Genomic DNA, 18,245 nt, shown 5'->3' on the forward strand with positions numbered 1-18,245 from the left:
CCAGGGGGCGTGGAGGCCCGGGGGCGGCGAAAAGGGCTGCCCTGGGTCCGCCTCTTCATTGATGAACTTTAAGTTCGGTGGTTTTTGCCTTTTCCGGAGCCTCCGGTCGAGCCCCGTTGGCGTCGGGATCGCCGAGGAGCCGGGGCTGCCCTCCCGAGCCGAGTCGGTCCCGCCAAGTTTCCGTCTTCTGGATTTTTCTTTTAAAAGACCAGTTTTGAGCGTTTTGTGCGGATTCTTCCTTAAGGAGCCCAACAGCGGGGGAGAAAGAACGCGTCGGTTGTTGCTGGGAAGGGAGAGAGACCCTCCTAATAACGCAGCTCCTAGAAATCGAAACTTGTAAGCCAGGTTTACTTTAATCAGACCCCAAAATGTCGAGATTTGTACCAGGTAAGACATTTTGCTTCAGTCTTGCCTGCTTCGTCCGGATTTGGGTACCCCTAGTCTCTAGGCTGGTGGATAGTTTGGACTTGGAAACGTTCACTTGTGGTACCGTTTGCCAAACCTTTTTGGTTAAACTGATACTTGATCTTCGCATCGCTCGCTGAGTTGGCATTTCATATACGTATATTTATGCCTCTTCGCCCTGCAGGGTTAGTTCTGCCCTCCTAAAGTCTGGTTTAGTAGTATTCTGACTTCGCAGATAGTGAGCGTAATAATTAAAGCAGGATTTTGACTGCTGATTAATTCCTGTTCCCTTCTTGTGGTCGATGGTAAGTTATCTTTGTGGAGAAGGAAACCCAGAGGGCTAGGAGTAGGCAGAAGGGTTTGCCAAGACTTCTGAGGAAGCTGTACCGTTCTCCACTTGTACGCTGTGTGTACGTGGATTGAGTCGCAGAGTCACTCATTGCGAAATCAGGAGTTCGTAGACACTGGAGGTCATTCCAGTCAGAGAAATGACTTTGCTGCAGTGCTGTTTGCTTTTGCTTTTCTTTCTTTTCTTTTTTGAAGTGTGAGTAGGTTAGGGTTTCTTTACACTTGAAAATTACCATCTAAATTCTGCGTCTGTGTGAAGAGAGGGTTTAGCAAACAACCCCCAGCTAAGCCTGTGTAAGTGTGTGCCGTACACATTTGCAATTGGTGCTGCCTTAAACTTCTGTCACTAACTATAGGATTTGCCTTCCAGATCACAGTGTGTGATAGCTTCAGCCATCTTGCTTAACGCAGCTAGCAGAGTTTGCCGTCAGTTCACGTGGGTCCTAGTAGCGGTAGATGGGCTTTTTTCGTTTTTAAAGTAGTGGTGGTGGTGTCCAGCATTTGACCGGTCGCGTCAGTACTGTAAAACCAGTGTTTTGTAAGTTGCGCTAGAGAAAAGCAAACAAGTCACCTCTCCTAGGATTTCAAGAGTATTGAAAATCAAGATATTTCATGTCATTAGTATTTCCAGAGTAGTTTACAGAGTCGATGCACATTTATGGCTTTTGCTGTTGAGATGATCTTCAGATTTCTAAATCAAGTATACCCAAGTGGCTGCGGACATCTGTCATTTTACTTTGTTATCCTCTTTTTAAAAGCCTGTTATTTTGAAATATGTCTACATTTACAAACTGTTGCACATATGTTAAAATTAAGAAATTAACATAGTTGTATTAACTAAACTGTAAACTCAGTTCTGACTCCAGTTCCCGTAATGCAGTCCAGGACGACGCCACATCTGATTTATTTGCTAGTCACTTTTACTTGGAATAGTAGTTTTCCTTTTAAACAGGCTGTTTTGCACCAAAAGACGACACTCTGCAAATGTTGTTAATCATGCTGTTTATTATTGCTTCATTTTTGTACTTGAGCCCTCTGTGTGCTTGCCGTGGCTACTGTTAGAAATGATAAAACTAATGGGCTAATGTCAGAGTTGTGTACACACTTCAACTTTCAAGTTTAAGAGAGGTTATGTGTCTCTCTCTTTTAAAATGAAGTCCCAGTTCTTTAAACCCGCCCCTACTCTCCCCCAGAAGTTCCTGCTCCTTCCTTCCACTCTGCTGCTCTGCATATTATGTCTCATAAGGGAAGGGTTAACAAATGCTCGGTCTCAGGCATCTCCTATGTTGTCTCATTTAAGCCCCTGGGCCTGAAGAGGTGCCATGCAGTGGATGAGAGTTGTATCTTGTCCAGAGAGGAGCTGGTGAGAAGCCCTGAAATTCATGAGCTGTTTGCAGCTCCTGACCTTTCCAACAGTTTTTGTTGATTAAAAATTTTAGGAATGGCCTATTCTTCAAATAGACTACCATTATACAATGTCTTCAAAGTAGATATTAAAAAAGTTTTTTGTCACAGGTAGCAGATGCCCACAAGCTAAAATGTCCTATATACTTTTGTAGTAGGCTAGCTTTCCCTGTGGTTTTGGCTGTAGTCTTTTGTGACATATCTCAAGTTACAGAAATACTGAGAAAGGTGAAAGGGCTTGGACTTAGGTATAACTTCTGTTACTAAAAAGTGATTTTCAACACTTTTCTGACCCTTAGGTTCTACCTTCATAAGGTTTGGATGCTTAGTCTGGGTGAGGCAGCGGATCCCGCCTCATCCACTGGGAGTTATGCTGCGGGGTTGTTGAAGTAGGTGCTGTATTAGGTGAGCAAGCTAGGTAACCCTGTGTGGACAGGAACTTTTTTGTAAAATGATGGCTTTTCAGGTGGCATTGGTACTCAACATGCCATCAACACAAATACAGATAGGCAGTTCTTAATTTCCATCTTCCAGATGTAATATTCAGGTCTGATTACTTGGAAGTTGATAGTATTAAAAGAAAAATATTAAAACCTGATGGCTGAAAGGGAGGAGAGAGCAAGGCAGGGCAGGATAAAGCTTGGATAGTATAGGGGGTAAATACAAGTTACATTTTTAAAGTTCAGTTAACAACAGTTTTTCTCTTGAATGCTCATTGTATATATTGTACTATCTTGATTTTCCCTTACAGTAGACTCAGGGTTCTGTAGATGTGGTGCTACGAACCACGCATTGAGACACATTCTTTTGGGGTTATAAAGAACATAGGGTTGCTGCTACACTTGGCTTGCCCCCAAATCCAAGCACTGCTTTTATAGGAACGCTGAGTATCTTCTTCCTCAGCCATGTGGACCATAAGTTAGTTGGAAATTTTCAGTTAATTCTTTGCATATATCCCCAAGTCTGTCCTTCAGGAGCCTAGTGATACTTTCTTACAGGAAGCTGTGAGCAGGAGCTGCTGTATTTTTTTTTTTTTTTTTTTGCCTACCTCTGAAGTTGCCTAGCTCTGCCCTTTCTCTGCTGCTGGGATTATTGCAGAGCCGCTACTTCTCTAAATGAGGGAACACTACGTCTTTCCTGCCTGTCATATTTGGAAGTAGTACCTATCATCAGTTGTGGGGTTTTGCTAGGTGTGTCAGCAGATGCCATTTGGAATTTTCCTTCTAAAAAGTTGTGAGAACTGTCTAAATGTTTGGAAACTTATAATTTTGAATCAGTTTTTTAAACTTACAAATGTGAAGAGACTGATGCTGTCTAGCAAGCCAGCTAAGGCTAGGTTATATGCTTAGTACTGACATGCTAGAAGTATTTTCACAACTTCGAATATGCCATTATCTATCTAAGCTGTGTAAAAATGTCCTTTATTCTTAAAAATTATACAGTAGATATCTAATATATAATACTGCATTTCAGGGAAAACTATATAAATATGTTTGCATTGCTTAAAAAAATATTTATGGCCTGTCAACTTTCCCATCTGTTGAAAGTTTTTGACTCTTGGTAATTCCCATTTGGTGGATGGCAGCTGGTCAGCAAAGATTACTGAGCTAATTATAACTGAAAGGGTCTCAGATGAGATGGGTTCTGGGGCGTGCTTGCCAAAGCCAAGCTTTGGATTGGTTCTTCTCAAACCCTGAAACCTGTTGCTTGTTGAAATGACTAAGATTTTCTTACCCAGGAGGATTGTGGAATGGGTTTAAGTCAGGAGTAGTGACAACAAAGTAATGACTAAAGCACATTCCTTAAATGTAGACATTAGAGTTTATTAAGTTCCTAGAGGGTTGGGTTTGTAAAGTTTGTTCAATTCAGTCATAGTTGTAAATATTTAGGAAAAAATAAGAATTGGTCTAAAAAAGTTTGACTGTCTTTTATCTCTGCAGTTAAATTTCCCTTACTGAGCCTTTCTTCTAGGTGAGATTGATGATTTTCATTCATGAAGGATTCCTGAGGGAAAAAAATTGACAAAGAATATTAGAGGTGTAAATATTAATGGGTACTTCTTGGGAACACTATTTTAAAATTCTGAAGATACATTGAAAAGTTTCTGTAATAAAGTTTTTCTTAAAGCAGCACTTCACAGAAACCATTGTAGGTATGCATGTGCTTGTTTCTTCAGAGATGAGTTGTAGCCAACTTAACGTAATGAGAGAACTTGTGACAGGAATATAATTTGGTCTGGTAATAAAAATGTTTTATAGAAAAGAACAATCTACCATAGGTTTCCTCTTTCTGCCAAGCTTTATTTGCTGCTTTCTGTACAAGTGCAACCATTTTGAGCTCTCAGAAGCCCGGAAGGTTAATACAAATAAATATTTGGAAGTTAACCTCTCTTACTGATGAAAATGAATAAAAGATGTATTAACTTTCTGTAATGCTGTTCATCCCAATATTATTAGTACAGCAGAGAGAATGGTGGTTTCACCTCTGCATTTGTAGTGTTGGAGTAAGTCCGGCCATGTTAGACTGTTGGTGTGGAGGTATTCAGATTTACAATGAATGAAGGGCGGCTGATTTAAGCCTGAGTGTGGGAGTCTTTAGAGACTGGAGGCCTTCTAAAGACTGTGGCCCTTTTAAAACAACCTGTAGTTTCTTTTCTAAAATATTCAATGTGGAGAAACAGTGTGTGAATTGTGAGCATTTTGGTCTTTAGATTGTTCCAAACGTAGTTACTATCGATTGAAACAGTATTTCTTAGATCTCTAAAATTCTATAAGACATGGATTTTTCTATTAATAACTCAATAGATTATTTGGAAGTTGGCTTATTAAATCGTCACAAGAAATTAAACTTTGTGGTTTTTGATGGAGCAGCTTTTGTGTAAAACTGTAATAATGTTGCATTTGAACCCTGTTTCCCAGTTCTCTTGATTGGTGATGCAGGCATCTCCTTTCTTTTGATGTGAAGTAACTGTGCAGGGCTCCAGTTCTGCCGCTGCCAGTAGTTGCCATTGTTTATTTTCCCCAGTCATGGCCAAAAGAAATTGGTTGCGCCCCCCAATCATTTTGACAATGAAGGATTGTTTTGGAGAACCACAGAGAAACAAGCTATGTTGTCTTACTCAGCTTAAACAACAAAATATTTTCTTTTTCCCCAACGGTTCCTAGATATTTTTAGTTTTTCTTATGTAAGTTTCCTATCCCTTTGTGAGTTAGCTTGTATCTTCTAAAACAATGCAAACCCATTCCTTGTGTTCATGGACTTGAAGTAGTCATGTTATGCTTAGTCTCCTTTTTACTTGTTAGTCGCCAAATTGTAAAAATACTGTTTTGGGGAACAGCCTTTTGAGAAAAGTGATCCTTTTTCCCTGGCCACAGGAACCTGAAAAGCAATTAGAGTTGCTGCCCTGACAAAAGCTGATGTTTTATTTGTGTTATAGTTCTGCTTAGAATTAAAAAGCTTCATGCATACAGAAAAACAGCGTTATAGGTATATGCACTGTTTTATGCTAATTCACACAAATGGTTAAAAGATTACCCTTGGTAATAAACTATTTATAGATTGCCTAAGTTTTCTGTTTTCTTCATTTTTTTCATTGCTCAGCAAACAATATTAAAGGAAAAGTCGAAGTGTGTAAGATACCGTGAGAGAATGCTTTACTGTTTAGTTTTAATATCCACCTAATAGTATATGATAGATGGGTAGGTTTCTGCTTATAGTGATCTGGTGGCATGTACCTACATTAATAAACCATATAAATGTACTTTACTATGTGTGGAGAGACTTTTCTCCGGGTACAAGAGAAGTAAGCAGAGCACCAGACAGTAAGACCTGGGTACCACTTAGGGAAATCATCCTCTCTGGGCTCATTTTTTCATCCTCGAGGTAAGGAGTCCTTCCAGGCTTAAAAGTTTGTCAAAGTGTACTTATACCAAGATACAGGACAGGGCTACCAGATAATTTTTGGTCCTTGCTGACTTTATCTTACACTGCTTCTTCCCCTTCTCAACAAAGGAATGTAGTAGGCCCCTTGGCTTGACTTTCTTCTTAGCTATTAAACCTAGAAACAAAGTGATATTGTTTAACAAAGGTACTTTGAATGTTTTCCACAAGTGACATTTTCTTCTTTAATTGAGATTTTTAACAACTGTTGTAGACTAGAGATGTTTATTCTATAGTATGACACTGGCTTAGTATGGACAAAACACTGGGTTCAATTCCTAGCACTACCCAAAGAAGTGGACTATTGTATGAAAACAAGGTTAATTTTAATGAGAAGTCTAGTTTATTTTATAAAATACAGTATTCTGTGTATTTTTATATAAAGAGAACAATGCATGATTAGCAAAACTCTTGAATATTCTCATGGCAGTATCGTTGAGTCTGATATCTTTTTATTTTTGTTGTCACAAACCATTTATTGTCTGGGAATACAGCTCAAAAGTAGAGCTCTTGCCTAATAGGTATGAGGCCCTGGGCTAGGTCTCTGTCAGGTGTCACCCCAAGCATTTATCAAACATTTATATGGATCTCTTCTCATCTTTCTCTCTCTTTCTCTGAGTAAGGAACACGTTTCTGTAAAGTTCTTTGTTCGGCTATACAGTTGTGTGTCATTAGTCAGAGTCATATCGTGTTTCAGCGTAAATCAGCTGGAAAGAGGTAGGCCTTCCCGGTCCTGGTGCCATCTCAGAAACAACATGGCCTCAGGTGCAGAATAGGAGACCAGAAGAACCCCAAGCGCGGCTGCAGTAAGCATTAAAATAAGCAAAACATTATCAAAACAGCACTGGCAGCGTTGGCTTGTCAGAGTGCATATTCTCCTCTCTAAACCCAAACTGTTGAGTCAGTTTGTCTGGGGGCCTGCCGAGGAATCAGTGTTTTAATTAGCTCTCCAGGTTATTTATATGCAAATTAAAGTTTTAGAAGGCCTGAGCTAGAAGTCACAGAGTAGGAAATTGCAGTACTTATTCACTTTGTAGCATCCAAAAAGGTGCCTCAGTCCGGGTTTAACCTGGATCATGGCCCTGATGTTTCAGGAGTTAAGAGGACTTGTTGCTCTTGCAAGGACCAGGCTTAGTTCCCAGCACTCACATGGTGGCTTCCAACCATCTGTAACTCCAATTCCAGGGAATCTGATGCCCTCTTCTGGCCTCGTAGGCATGTACATTGTGCACATACATTCAAGCAAAACACTCATACACATAAAATAAAATGAAGGTTTAAAAAATGTTTTTCAAAATGTAAGGAAAAAATAAATTCCTGGATAATGATTTTTCATTTACTCCAGTAAACTGAAAAATCCATCAGATAAGGCAGGCATACTACAGTGATGGGAATCAATTCATACTTCTTGGCATCAAAGGATTAGAATGGTAGGCTGGTTAGAAATCCATTGTCCTCCTGAAGAGAAAATGAAAATGCTGGGGAAATTAAGGTAGTATTGAGAATAGAGAGAATGGAATTGTAGTGATCCAAATGAGCAGTTTTGTAACGACTGAATGAAGGCAAAGAACGGTTGGAGGAGCCAACGTTGTGACTGTGGCTTTAGTCTGGATGATTAAAAAAATGTTAATGTTGTAGGGAGAAGGGAGGGCAAGAAGACTACTTTAGTTTGGATAATGATTTCTGTTTTAGACGTAACAAAGTTTAGATTTAATAGGTATAAAAGATCTAGAAAGTAGTAGAGAAGGTAACTCTAGGGCTGGTGGTGGTAGGATCCGGATGAGAGGTACATATTTAAAAGTTACCATTAAAAGGGCATAAGAGACGGCTCACTGGGTGAAGACGGCTCACACGGCTCACTTGGCACCATGCCCAGGCCCCCACATAGGAGGAGGAGAGAACAGGTTCCACGGATTGTCTGCTGACGTCTACCCTCCAACATCCGCATGTGAGCGCTTATGGAAAATACTTGTTACCAATAACAAGATGGGTAAGGGAGTAAATAAAGAGGGAGAAAATGGTCTGAAGACAGTCTTGGGAACTCAGTAGGAGAAAGGAGAAGCCAAATGTGGAAATGTGACATGATCACAAAGAAAAGCAAAGGTGTCAGATACTTCTGGGTAATAGAGCCCAAAGAAAAGCTTTTCTAGGAAGTGTTTTCACAAATGAATTTGAAGGACAGCAGTGAAAGCCCACAAGAACCAGGGTAGCTTGAACTGATATGTCTAATCAATACTTCAAACTTCAACCACATACATTTTGGGATTTTTATGTTTTGTTTTTAGTTTTAGCCCTTTTAATTTGAATACTTGAGAGGTAGAGACAGGTAGATCTCTATTTTCTAGGCCAGCCTGAGTTCTGGGACAGCCAGGGCCATGCAGAGAGATGCTGTTTTTTAAAAAAAAGTATCTGTGGGGTTCCAAGGGAGGTTGAGACTGGTAAGATGGAGTCAGTAGTGAGGTGGACTAGGAATGATTCTTCACCTTTTGTTAGTCATGTTTTCTACTCTATTGCTTCTACATTGTGAAATTAATTTTGTGTTTTAGAACGTGAAGTTACTTTGCATCTCCATTTAGGAGTGTCAGAGAAAGGGTATCTGGTATTTCTTTTAGTTGCTGAGTTAAGAGACAAAAGCAGTTACTATACTGAACGGCTTCTGTGTTACGCTTTTTTTGGATTTCTGAAAGTTCTAAAATGTCATTCTCACCCTACCTTCTCCTGCACTTGAATTGCAAAAAATTTATAATGTTGAAATTTTAATTCTTGTTAATAAGAAAGAACTAGATTATAGCAGGAGGTGGGGCAGAGAAAAACAGTTGCTGCTTGGTCTGTATGATATTTGCCAAAATATAATGAAACCCTATAGATAATTCTAGTAAGTTCTAGTAAGCCCAGTTATTCTGTTAGTTGGATAGACTTGGGAAGCGTCTAACTATTTTTATTCCAGAATTTAAAGAAAGCCAGACTAGAGGAAAATGAATAGGATATGTTGATTGACTCTGGGGTGGAGCCCAGGACAGGGGTTTCAAAACAAAACAGCTTGCTTTATAGGCTCAACGTCTGCCTGCTCTGTGACCTTGGGGAAATCGGCTGCTTCAACCTGATTCCTCATCCAGGAGGTGAGGAAAGTAGAAAGGTAGATTAATCCCCCTCTCACAGCTTTAAAAGATGTTTTGGTTTAAGACTATGGAAATGAAATGTTTGCTTCCTAATTTACTTTTCTGTTTGAAGTAGTGGAAGATCAATTTTATTTGCTAGGAAGTGGGAAGAAAAGAACCCATTTTTAAGAGGTTGGAAATCTTGCATTATTCAGGGGAATCTTTAATTGACCTTCTCTTAGAAACATTGTTGCCATTGCCAGAAGTGTAACTTGAGAATGTTAAATCCAAGAAAAGTTCTGCAGGCTATCCTTAAAAAAATAAAAAAACAAACAAGCAAACAAACAAAAACTTGAGATAAATTAGTAACTAATTGCAAAGAAAAATGGATCTTAGCTCTGTGCCTTCTAGTCTTTGCTGAAGCATGTAAGAATACTGCTCTTGTTGAACCAACCACCCTTCCGTCCTTTTAACTTAATAATTAGCAAGGTCTCCCAAGAAATTCAGACTGGCTTCAAACTTGTACTCCTGCTTAGTCTTCTGAATCCGTTTCAGGTGTGTGCCATCCCCATCTGTTTTTGTATATTCTTCCCTTCTTAGAAGCCCATCCTTATTCCTTAATAATTACAAGTATAATTTTATAGTCGTTCTTTGTCCATGAGAGTGAAACAGCAGCAGAATGGGGCAGAAGAGGGTTTTGAGTTTGTTACCGTCTTCTTTCCTTGTGGAAGCTTATTATATTTATAAACCGGATAGAAGGAATACATCTGTACATCTAGTACTTACTAAAGAAATGGGGAAAATAAAGTTAGAAAATGTTTTATAACTCAAATTCGAATCTGTATTTGGGATTTTCTGAGGATGCGTCTGAAGGTTGGACCTACTAAGTTGGCAGAAATCTAAGATAATATTTTTTAGCCAGCCTTTCCTACTTTGCCTTAATAGGGAGAATACTGACGTGATTCTGTATATTCTCACCGTAAATCGTATACGTGAATAGGTAGGCTGTTCTGAACAGGAAGCCTTTGAAGTTGTTTATAATTTCCTTTATTCACCTGAAGTTCAGATAGCCGCTTTGTTATAGTTAAACTTTGCATTTACATTTAGTTTTAGCTCATGTTGACATTTGCCCAGGTAAATGTTTTATTTCATTATTTTTTAGGGACGTGACTATCATATCTAACTTTAGAAAAAAATAGCAGTCTATCAATTACTTCTGAGTCTAACAATTTTTTGTTGTTGTTTAAAAATCATGGTAGGGCCTGGAGAGGTAGCTCAGTGTTAAGAGCACTGGCTGCTCTTTCAGAGGACCCAGGTTCAATTCCCAGCACCCACACGGCAGTTAAAACTGTAACTCCAGTTCCAGGGGATCCAACACCTCATACAAGCAAAACTCTAATGTTCATGAAATAAAAATAAATAAATCATTGAAAAAAAGTCATTGTAGGCTGTAAAGATGGCTCTGTGGTTAAGCGCACTCGTTGCTCTTCTGGAGGACAGGGTTCAATTCCCAGCACCCACTGGCAGCTCACAACTGTCTCTAACTCCAGGGCCTCTGACACCCTCACTCAGACACACATGCAGGCAAAACACCAATGTACAAAAATAAATAAATTTACTTAAAAAAACATTTTGTAGTTACTTCTGTTTAAACTGATGCGTGGCACAGAACAAAATAATTCATGTTTTTTAAAATACATGCCTTCTTCCTCTGCATTTCCAGTTCTCTTCCTAAGTATTTGTAGCTGTTGTAAGAATTGAATGTAGTGGACTGTAGGAGACTTTCACCAGCGATTGTGGATGCGCATGACTGGCTGCTTTAAGTTTCTTTGTCCTTGGCTTCTCTGCCAAAATGAACTGTAATCTGGAATTGTAAACTCACATAAATCCTTTCTCCCTTTAAGGTTGCTCTTTGCCACGCTGTTTTAACACAGCAACGGAAATGAAGCAAAAATACCCTGTTGGGCAGGAAATAGCCCTATCTGACTAACGTTATCTCTGGCATTGTGAGGACATGCTACCCCTGTTCCCACTAAACTCTTGGGCTTTGGTTTTCAGCAACAAAATTAACCCTAGAGCCGTGCAGTATGTGCTGTATTGCTGGTTTTCTACCATTATGATCTATTTACTTTTCTGGTTCATTATACCCAAATTGCTTTCAAGTTTTCCCTGTTCATTTGCTAAAGACAGCCCTATCTCCAAGAGAATAAAGATTTTCCCTTGAGGATTGGTTCCACAGGCCCACCCCAGCCTCTTCATACTTTAAACTTGAATGACAGTTTGGGGGTGGGAGGGTCATTGAGAGACAGTCTTAGCTACATGGCCTAGCCTGGCCTCAAACTCGCAGAGGTGCGCCTGCCTCCGCCTCTCGAGTGCCAGCAAAGTTGTGAGGCAGGTAGATTTTTTCGTTTGTTTAGACTGGGGGTTGGGCCAGGTCTGCGGACATACTAAGCACACTCTACGACTGACCTACGTCACCTGAAGGCCATTTAAGACAAAAGCCAGACTATCCGGATGAGCAGCCCCTTCTCTGAACCCAGTCTCTGTTTCTCTCTTCCTTTCTCTCTCTCTCTTCCTCTCCCCTTCTTCTCTCCCCCCCACAAGCTTTTAAATGACCAAGAAATGCTTATATCAGGGAATAACATTTTAGTATTTTTTTTTCTTAATCCTGATAGAAAGCCACTTATGCCCAGTATGAGTAAGACTCAAACATCTAGAATACAAACCAGTGTTTCTGACTGTTTTGTGGCTGTGCTCAGATGCCCCCAAGGAAACCCGGGGTGAGCCCAGAAAACTGAGGGGAGCATACACTATCTGGTCTCTTCGAGGACTCAAAGTGGATAAGAGAGATGTTTCTAGTCTAAAGGCCCTGGTACTGGTCTCTACTTAGCATCTCTTAAATTAGATACCATGATGCAACATCAAAGATTAAAAATCATGAACTTTTGAAATAGGCTAATATTTTACTGAATACTTTTTGACCCAAATATAAGCTTGGTGAAGGAAAATTTTGGCTGAAGTATAAAACCTTAACCTCAAATACCATCCTACAACTAGACCTGTTTTGTAGAAATCAAAGAGAATGCTCAAAACTACCTGATGTACAGGCCTCTAACTGCTCTCTGCCAAGGTTGGAGGCTATACAAGGAATACCAAGCTCCACAGGACACACTAGAAGTAAAGGTTCCTGCAATAAATCCATTTCTCTGCCTTGGGCACGCCCCCTGGAAACAATGCTTGGTTGAACTCTAAAGGGTAATTAAAATTCATTTTCCTTTTTTCAACCAAAGACTCTTAAGAGCATAAGAGAAACTAGAAGGCTTGATCAAGGAGCTCCCAAACATCACCAGCCAACTGGTAACATATAGGACACATCCAAGTCTATTTTCTGTCTTAGTTCTCTTTGTCTTATGGAACTTCAAAACAAAACAAAAAAACTGATTTTTCTTTTTGTGTCCTACCTTTCCAAATGGGTAAAACTTTTTCTTACTCTAGGCCTACATTTTCCCCCCTCCCTGTGGAGAGATTATCCCTAACACTCACCCAAATAACTGTAGTAGCTTAAAAACTTTCAGTAATACAGAGAGCCTCAGGCTCTACCGACTTACTTTTGAGCCCTGCCTTCTCAGTGTTAAACAACCTGGAAGACACACTCTCAAATGACCACCATAGAATTTCCCATGGTAGTTGAGTAAAATACTTGTGGTCACTTAAATTAAATACCAACAAACAGCATTCAGAATATCTAGATAAACTTACTCGTGTATGATAAAAATGGCTATTAAGTCTTAAGATAAAACTAATATGTATTTTAAGGTAAATTGTAACATAACATTAAAAGACAACCATTGCCTATCTACTTGTGATCTTTCAGAAACAGGCTTTTCAAGTTTCTTATCACTTAGGCCTTGAAAAAGAAGAAAGGAACACCTATACACCTATCTGTTGGTTCCTGCTTAGCCTACTTACAACGTAACAATCAGCCTAGGCTGATTTTAAAGAATAAAAACCAACATGCTTTATTTATAATAAGGATAATATCTTTAAAACTACAGATCAAGATTAAGGATGGCTATAAAAGATTATATGATCATCAGTCTAATTTACAAATGATACAAAATCTTTGGTATTTTAAAATATCTTTGCTTTTCAGGGTGTATACGTATGTGTATGTGCTTGTGATTTTGCAGTGTTTACAGAATAATAGATTGGCTTATAATTAAATTGTCCTGCTAGTTATTCATTTTAATTAATGATGTAAAGTTTTAAAACAAAACAAAAAAATAAACAGTCTTCATTCTGTAGGCAGTCTAAAGAAGACTCGTGCTTCGAAAATAAACTAGCTGTAAGGGAATGTTGGCGTCTGCTCCAGGGTTCAGCTTCTCACAGTTGCCGTCATTGGCAAGATGATTCTCTAGGCTCTGCTATTAAAATTAAATTGAGGAAGTTATGTTCTCAGCTTTCCTTTTCTTTTTTATTCTATGTATGTATGTATGTATGTATGTATGTATGTATGTATGTATGTATGTATGTTTTTCTGAGACAGGGTTTCTCTGTGTAGCCCTGGCTGTCCTTGAACTCAGAGTTCTACCTGCCTCTGACTCCCAAGTTCTGGGATTCAAGGTAGGATCCACAACTGCCCAGTTGCTTTTAGCTTTCTTTAAATAATATATCTAAAATTATTTTAAGTTTTATAAAAATAATTTCAATAATTTATACTAAGCGTCTTAGGTTTCTAGTTAAGAATTTGAGGCCATGGTGGTGCACATTTATAATCCCAGCACTCGGGGAGGCAGAGGCAGGGGAATCTCTGTGAGTTCGAGGCCAACCTGGTCTACAAAGTGAGTCCAGGACAGCCAAGGCTACACAGAAAGAGAAACCCCTTTTGGAAAAGGAAAAGGAAAAGAAAAGAAATTTAGTCTTAACTCTGGTTTACTTAAAAATATGTTTTTGCCAACTCTGTTACATGACAACTAAATTTGAAAGCAAGGTTTGTTTTCTACACTTCATAACTGACCTTCTGGTCTTTAGTGGCCATACTTAAAGGCTTACACTAATGTAAACATGAAGACTAAAGGGTTTTAGTCTTTACATTACATAGGCCAGTATTTTAGCCCTCGCCCCAGCTCTTCTGAGTTCTGTGGGATGATGGAACACCTCTTAACCTACAGCTCTGGTGACTCACTTGTCCTCTTGATCCAGCGATTGGACTCAGAACCAGTGTACTTTCTACAAACAAGATGGTCAACACAGAAGAAAATGTCTCTGTGTCTTCCATGGGAAACCACATAGTCAGCAAGGCCTTCACCCACACCAGCTGATAACAGAAATAATAAAGGGAAACTAAAGGAGCTCAGGGTGCCTCCCAAGTACCAAGTATTCCCTGTAGACCAGACCCTTGCCTGGTCTTAACAGTTAAAAAAATTAATTTGAGGCTATTTATATTTGCTTATACATATTCAACAGAAAAGTAGAAACAAAAACATTAACATTATTGTTAATAAAAAACTAGATTTTAAAAGAAACAGTAGTTTAGGTCTTCTACAGGCCTTCCCATTAAGTCCTGTATGTGGGCTGCTAGCATTCCAGATAGCATTGGCTGTAGCTATAATACAGAGTTCTATTTATATGAGTCTAATTAGATAGTGTTTTTTGTTTTTTGTTTTTTTTTTTTTTCTTTGAGACAGGGTACAGGGTTTCTCTGTGTATCCCTGGCTGTCTGCCCTAGACTTGTTTTGTATAGCAGGCTCTCCTGGAACTCACAGAGATCCTGCTGCCTCTGCCTCCTAGGGTTGGAATTAAAGGTGGCCCTGAAGCTGGGCTACCACGCCTGGCCCCTCTGAGAATCTTCTTAGCACTGATTCACTGATAAGCCTTTTTTTAGGCTTCTTTGTGTCCTAGGATTCTCTAGAGGAAATGTCTCAGCTGGTCTTTAGTATACTCTAATCCCAGAGAAGTAGGCTCTATTGCCAGGGAAAGAATGGACTTGATAAGGAGAGAGAGGGCAAGCAGGCCAAGAGCGTGGTCTCTATGTAAGGCTGCCAGTAGAAGGCGTTGTACAGATTAAAGGTGCATCTTCCCGCCTCAGATCCAGATTACAGGTGGGTCTTTCTATTTCAAATAATTTAATTCAGCAAAATCCCTCGCAGGTGTGCCTGGCCACTTGGTTTTTAGTTAGGTTGTCAGGATGACAGCCAAGAATAGCCACCACTCTTCTTTAGCACACTTCTGTTAAAAAGCAAAGGCCACCGAGTCCTCAGATTCTGGCCCTTGACTAATCTGAAAATTAAAAAAATCATAATTTCCTTGTTGCTGACTGATTTTAATCAGTGGCTTATATTTTTTATTTAAGATCTTAGCAAAGCTATGTCTCAAGATGGTGCTTCTCAGTTCCAAGAAGTCATTCTCCAAGAACTAGAATTATCTGTGAAGAAGGAATTAGAGAAAATACTCAGCACTGCAACATCCCATGAGTCTGAGGTAAGGACTTTGTGTTTCTTTGGTTGTGTGTCAGCATGGTAACTGCTGCCAGGGTTGATTCTCCAGTCTGAGATAAGCGGGGACACACTGTCACAAAGTTAGCGTTGTTGGGCAGCCAAGGAGCTCTTAACATTCGCACATAGTAAGACTACTGTCTTTCCTTTTTTTTTTTTTCCTCCATACTGGGGTACTTTCTGAAGTCACCAAAAGAATATGGTCAGAATTATACTTTATTTTATGTCTTAATATCGTTGGTTACTGTGTTTAGTAGGAGTTAGTTTACCAGCCGTGTGCGCTATGCCTCTTGCCCATTGCCATCAGGGCTGTGCTGCTGTAACAACTACCATAGGAGTTTTCCACAACTGAGAAGCTCTGCTTTGCTTTTAGCACATTTTCTTTTATTTTCAGTTTGGTTTCTACATGCTATTTTGAGGTTAGTCATGTTTCATTCCCTTTTTTCTTTTGTGACAATTTATTTCAATACTTCTGAGTAGAAGTATTGAAAGGTATTGGCATGAAATAGAGAACATGTTGAAATTGATAGGAACCAAATACTGCTCAGGTTACATGATAATCGACGACCAGGTGATAGGGGACAGTTTGGCTGTATGTTAAAGGACTGCATTAAACAGAGCTCCATTATTAGCTTATCTACTTCAGTTTCAAACAGGCCTTAAAAATTGACCCTACGCTGTAGTCTCATAGTGTAAGAATTTCAGGTAAAAGTATTTTCAAAGTATAGTTTATATCTAGTTTTACCACATATTAAACATTACGCTGTTTATAACAACTGCTTCTATTTCATAGCACACTAAAAAAGATCTTGATGGATTTCGGAAGCTATTTCATAGATTTTTGCAAGAAAAAGGACCCTCTGTAGACTGGGGTAAAATCCAGAGACCTCCAGAAGATTCGGTAAGTTTTAAGTAAAATGCAAGAAAATTTAAGGTAATTTGGGATGTCAGTTTAACTTTTTTGGTGGTGTGTGAGGACTTAACAGAACCATCCAAGCAAACACTGCTTTCGGCCTGTAGTTCTTCATGCTGGATGGAGAGGCAGCCTTCAGCTGTCTCTCTCTCTCAGACCATTTAGTGCCCTGCAGAGGACTTCTCCAAGCCTGATCTCCCTGCAATACTGTCCCATTTTTAATGGGTCATTAGATGAAAATCTACTTTAGTACAAAACATACCATAAGAGTTTCTTGTTGTTCTCCCTTTCAACTGTTAGATTTCTTACTGCCTGAAACATCGTTCAGGCATTTAAACTTAAGCTTTAAATTTAAATTTAAGCTTTTAAAGCTCTCTCAATGCTTTTAGGCCATCTCTAACTCTGCCTTGTGCCAACCAGCCTAGCATTCCTTCCGTTTTCCTCCCCACTTCTAGATTTCTACATAGATTCTTTTCTTGAAGTGGTGTGGGGTCTCCACCTGTCAGTCCTGTGTGTTCGAGGCGGCACAGTCCCCGTGCCTGCACCTGCCATTGGCCTCTAGAAGAAAGCCCCACTGAGGAGGTAGAGGGTACTATGAAATGTTTAAATCTGAGCTTGATTGCTTTGTTTTTTGTAAAATGAGAACAGTACCAGCTGTTTTGTGTACTTTGCAGGGATTTGTGAAGCTTTGTTAAGATGATAGATGTAAACAGATTATCTTACCTTGAAGCATTGTGTATAGTTGATGTTTTTGCCATGTGTGGTGTTCATGTCTATGTATCTATAATCTTATTCAACAGGTTTTTTTAAAATTATTTTATTCACTTATGTCCTTGTTGTAGCTTATCGCTCCTTCCCTCCCAGCCCCCTCCTTCGCTCTCACTCAGAAAAGGGGAGCTCTTTTTCCCATCTAGCCCAGCTCGTCAGGTTGCATCAGGACTGAGCATGTCCTTTTCCCCAGTGGCCTGGCATGGCAGTCCTACCAGGGGGAAGTGATCAGAAAGCAAGCAGCTGAGTCCATGTGCGATGCAGTCCTCACTTCCCTTCCTAGAGGACCGGCATGAGGCCGGAGGCGTCCACCCACTACCTCCTTGTACGAGGCCTAGGTCCAGTTCCTGCATGGTCCTTGGTGGATGCTTCAGTCTCAGCAAGCCCCTCTGGGCCCTGATTCTGTGTAAACTAACTGAAGTCTGGTTCCAGTGTATTAAAGTTTGCTGGATTCAGGCCGCTCACCCCAGCTGGCTGTAACAGTTTAAACAGAGTCAACTTTTTTTTAATTTAAATTTTTTTTTAATATATTAATTACAGTTTATCCATTTTGTACTCCAGCTGTAGCCCCCTCCTTTCCTTCCCCATTCCACCCTCCCTCCCTCATCTCCTCCTATGCCCCTCTCCAAGTCCACTGATAGGGGAGGTCCTCCTCCCCTTCCATCTGACCCTAGCCTATCAGGTCTCATCAGGACTGGGTGCATTAACAGAGTCAACTTTAGACTTTTTTTCTAATAAGAAAGTCATAAATAATTTCTTGCTTAGGAATACTTCCATTTCTACATGTAGAAAAGTTCTTAGTTTTTTAAAAAATTATATATTACATGTTTGTTAAAAAAGAAAGAACAAAACAATCTCTTATTAGTCATCTGGAGC

General features: G+C 39.6%; 1 protein-coding gene across 2 annotated transcripts in view; it reads left to right on the forward strand.

Moving 5' to 3' along the window:
- The first annotated feature begins 5 nt into the window (after positions 1–5).
- Positions 6–18,245, forward strand: part of Ugp2 (UDP-glucose pyrophosphorylase 2) — a 51,744-nt gene continuing 33,504 nt past the window's right edge. Inside the window, exons 1-3 of one of the 2 annotated variants that reach the window (XM_055628939.1) lie at positions 6–387; positions 15,547–15,674; positions 16,482–16,589. In XM_055628939.1, coding sequence (XP_055484914.1) covers positions 369–387; positions 15,547–15,674; positions 16,482–16,589 — 255 coding nt within the window. In that variant the 5' untranslated portion in view covers positions 6–368. Of the gene's footprint in view, positions 388–9,067; positions 9,216–15,546; positions 15,675–16,481; positions 16,590–18,245 lie in introns of those variants that run through there. The other variant, XM_055628937.1, reaches the window with a different exon arrangement.

Source organism: Psammomys obesus, unplaced genomic scaffold (genome assembly GCF_907164565.1).
Source record: "Psammomys obesus unplaced genomic scaffold, mPsaObe1.curated_primary_1811, whole genome shotgun sequence".
In the NCBI taxonomy this organism is placed as follows: domain Eukaryota; kingdom Metazoa; phylum Chordata; class Mammalia; order Rodentia; family Muridae; genus Psammomys; species Psammomys obesus.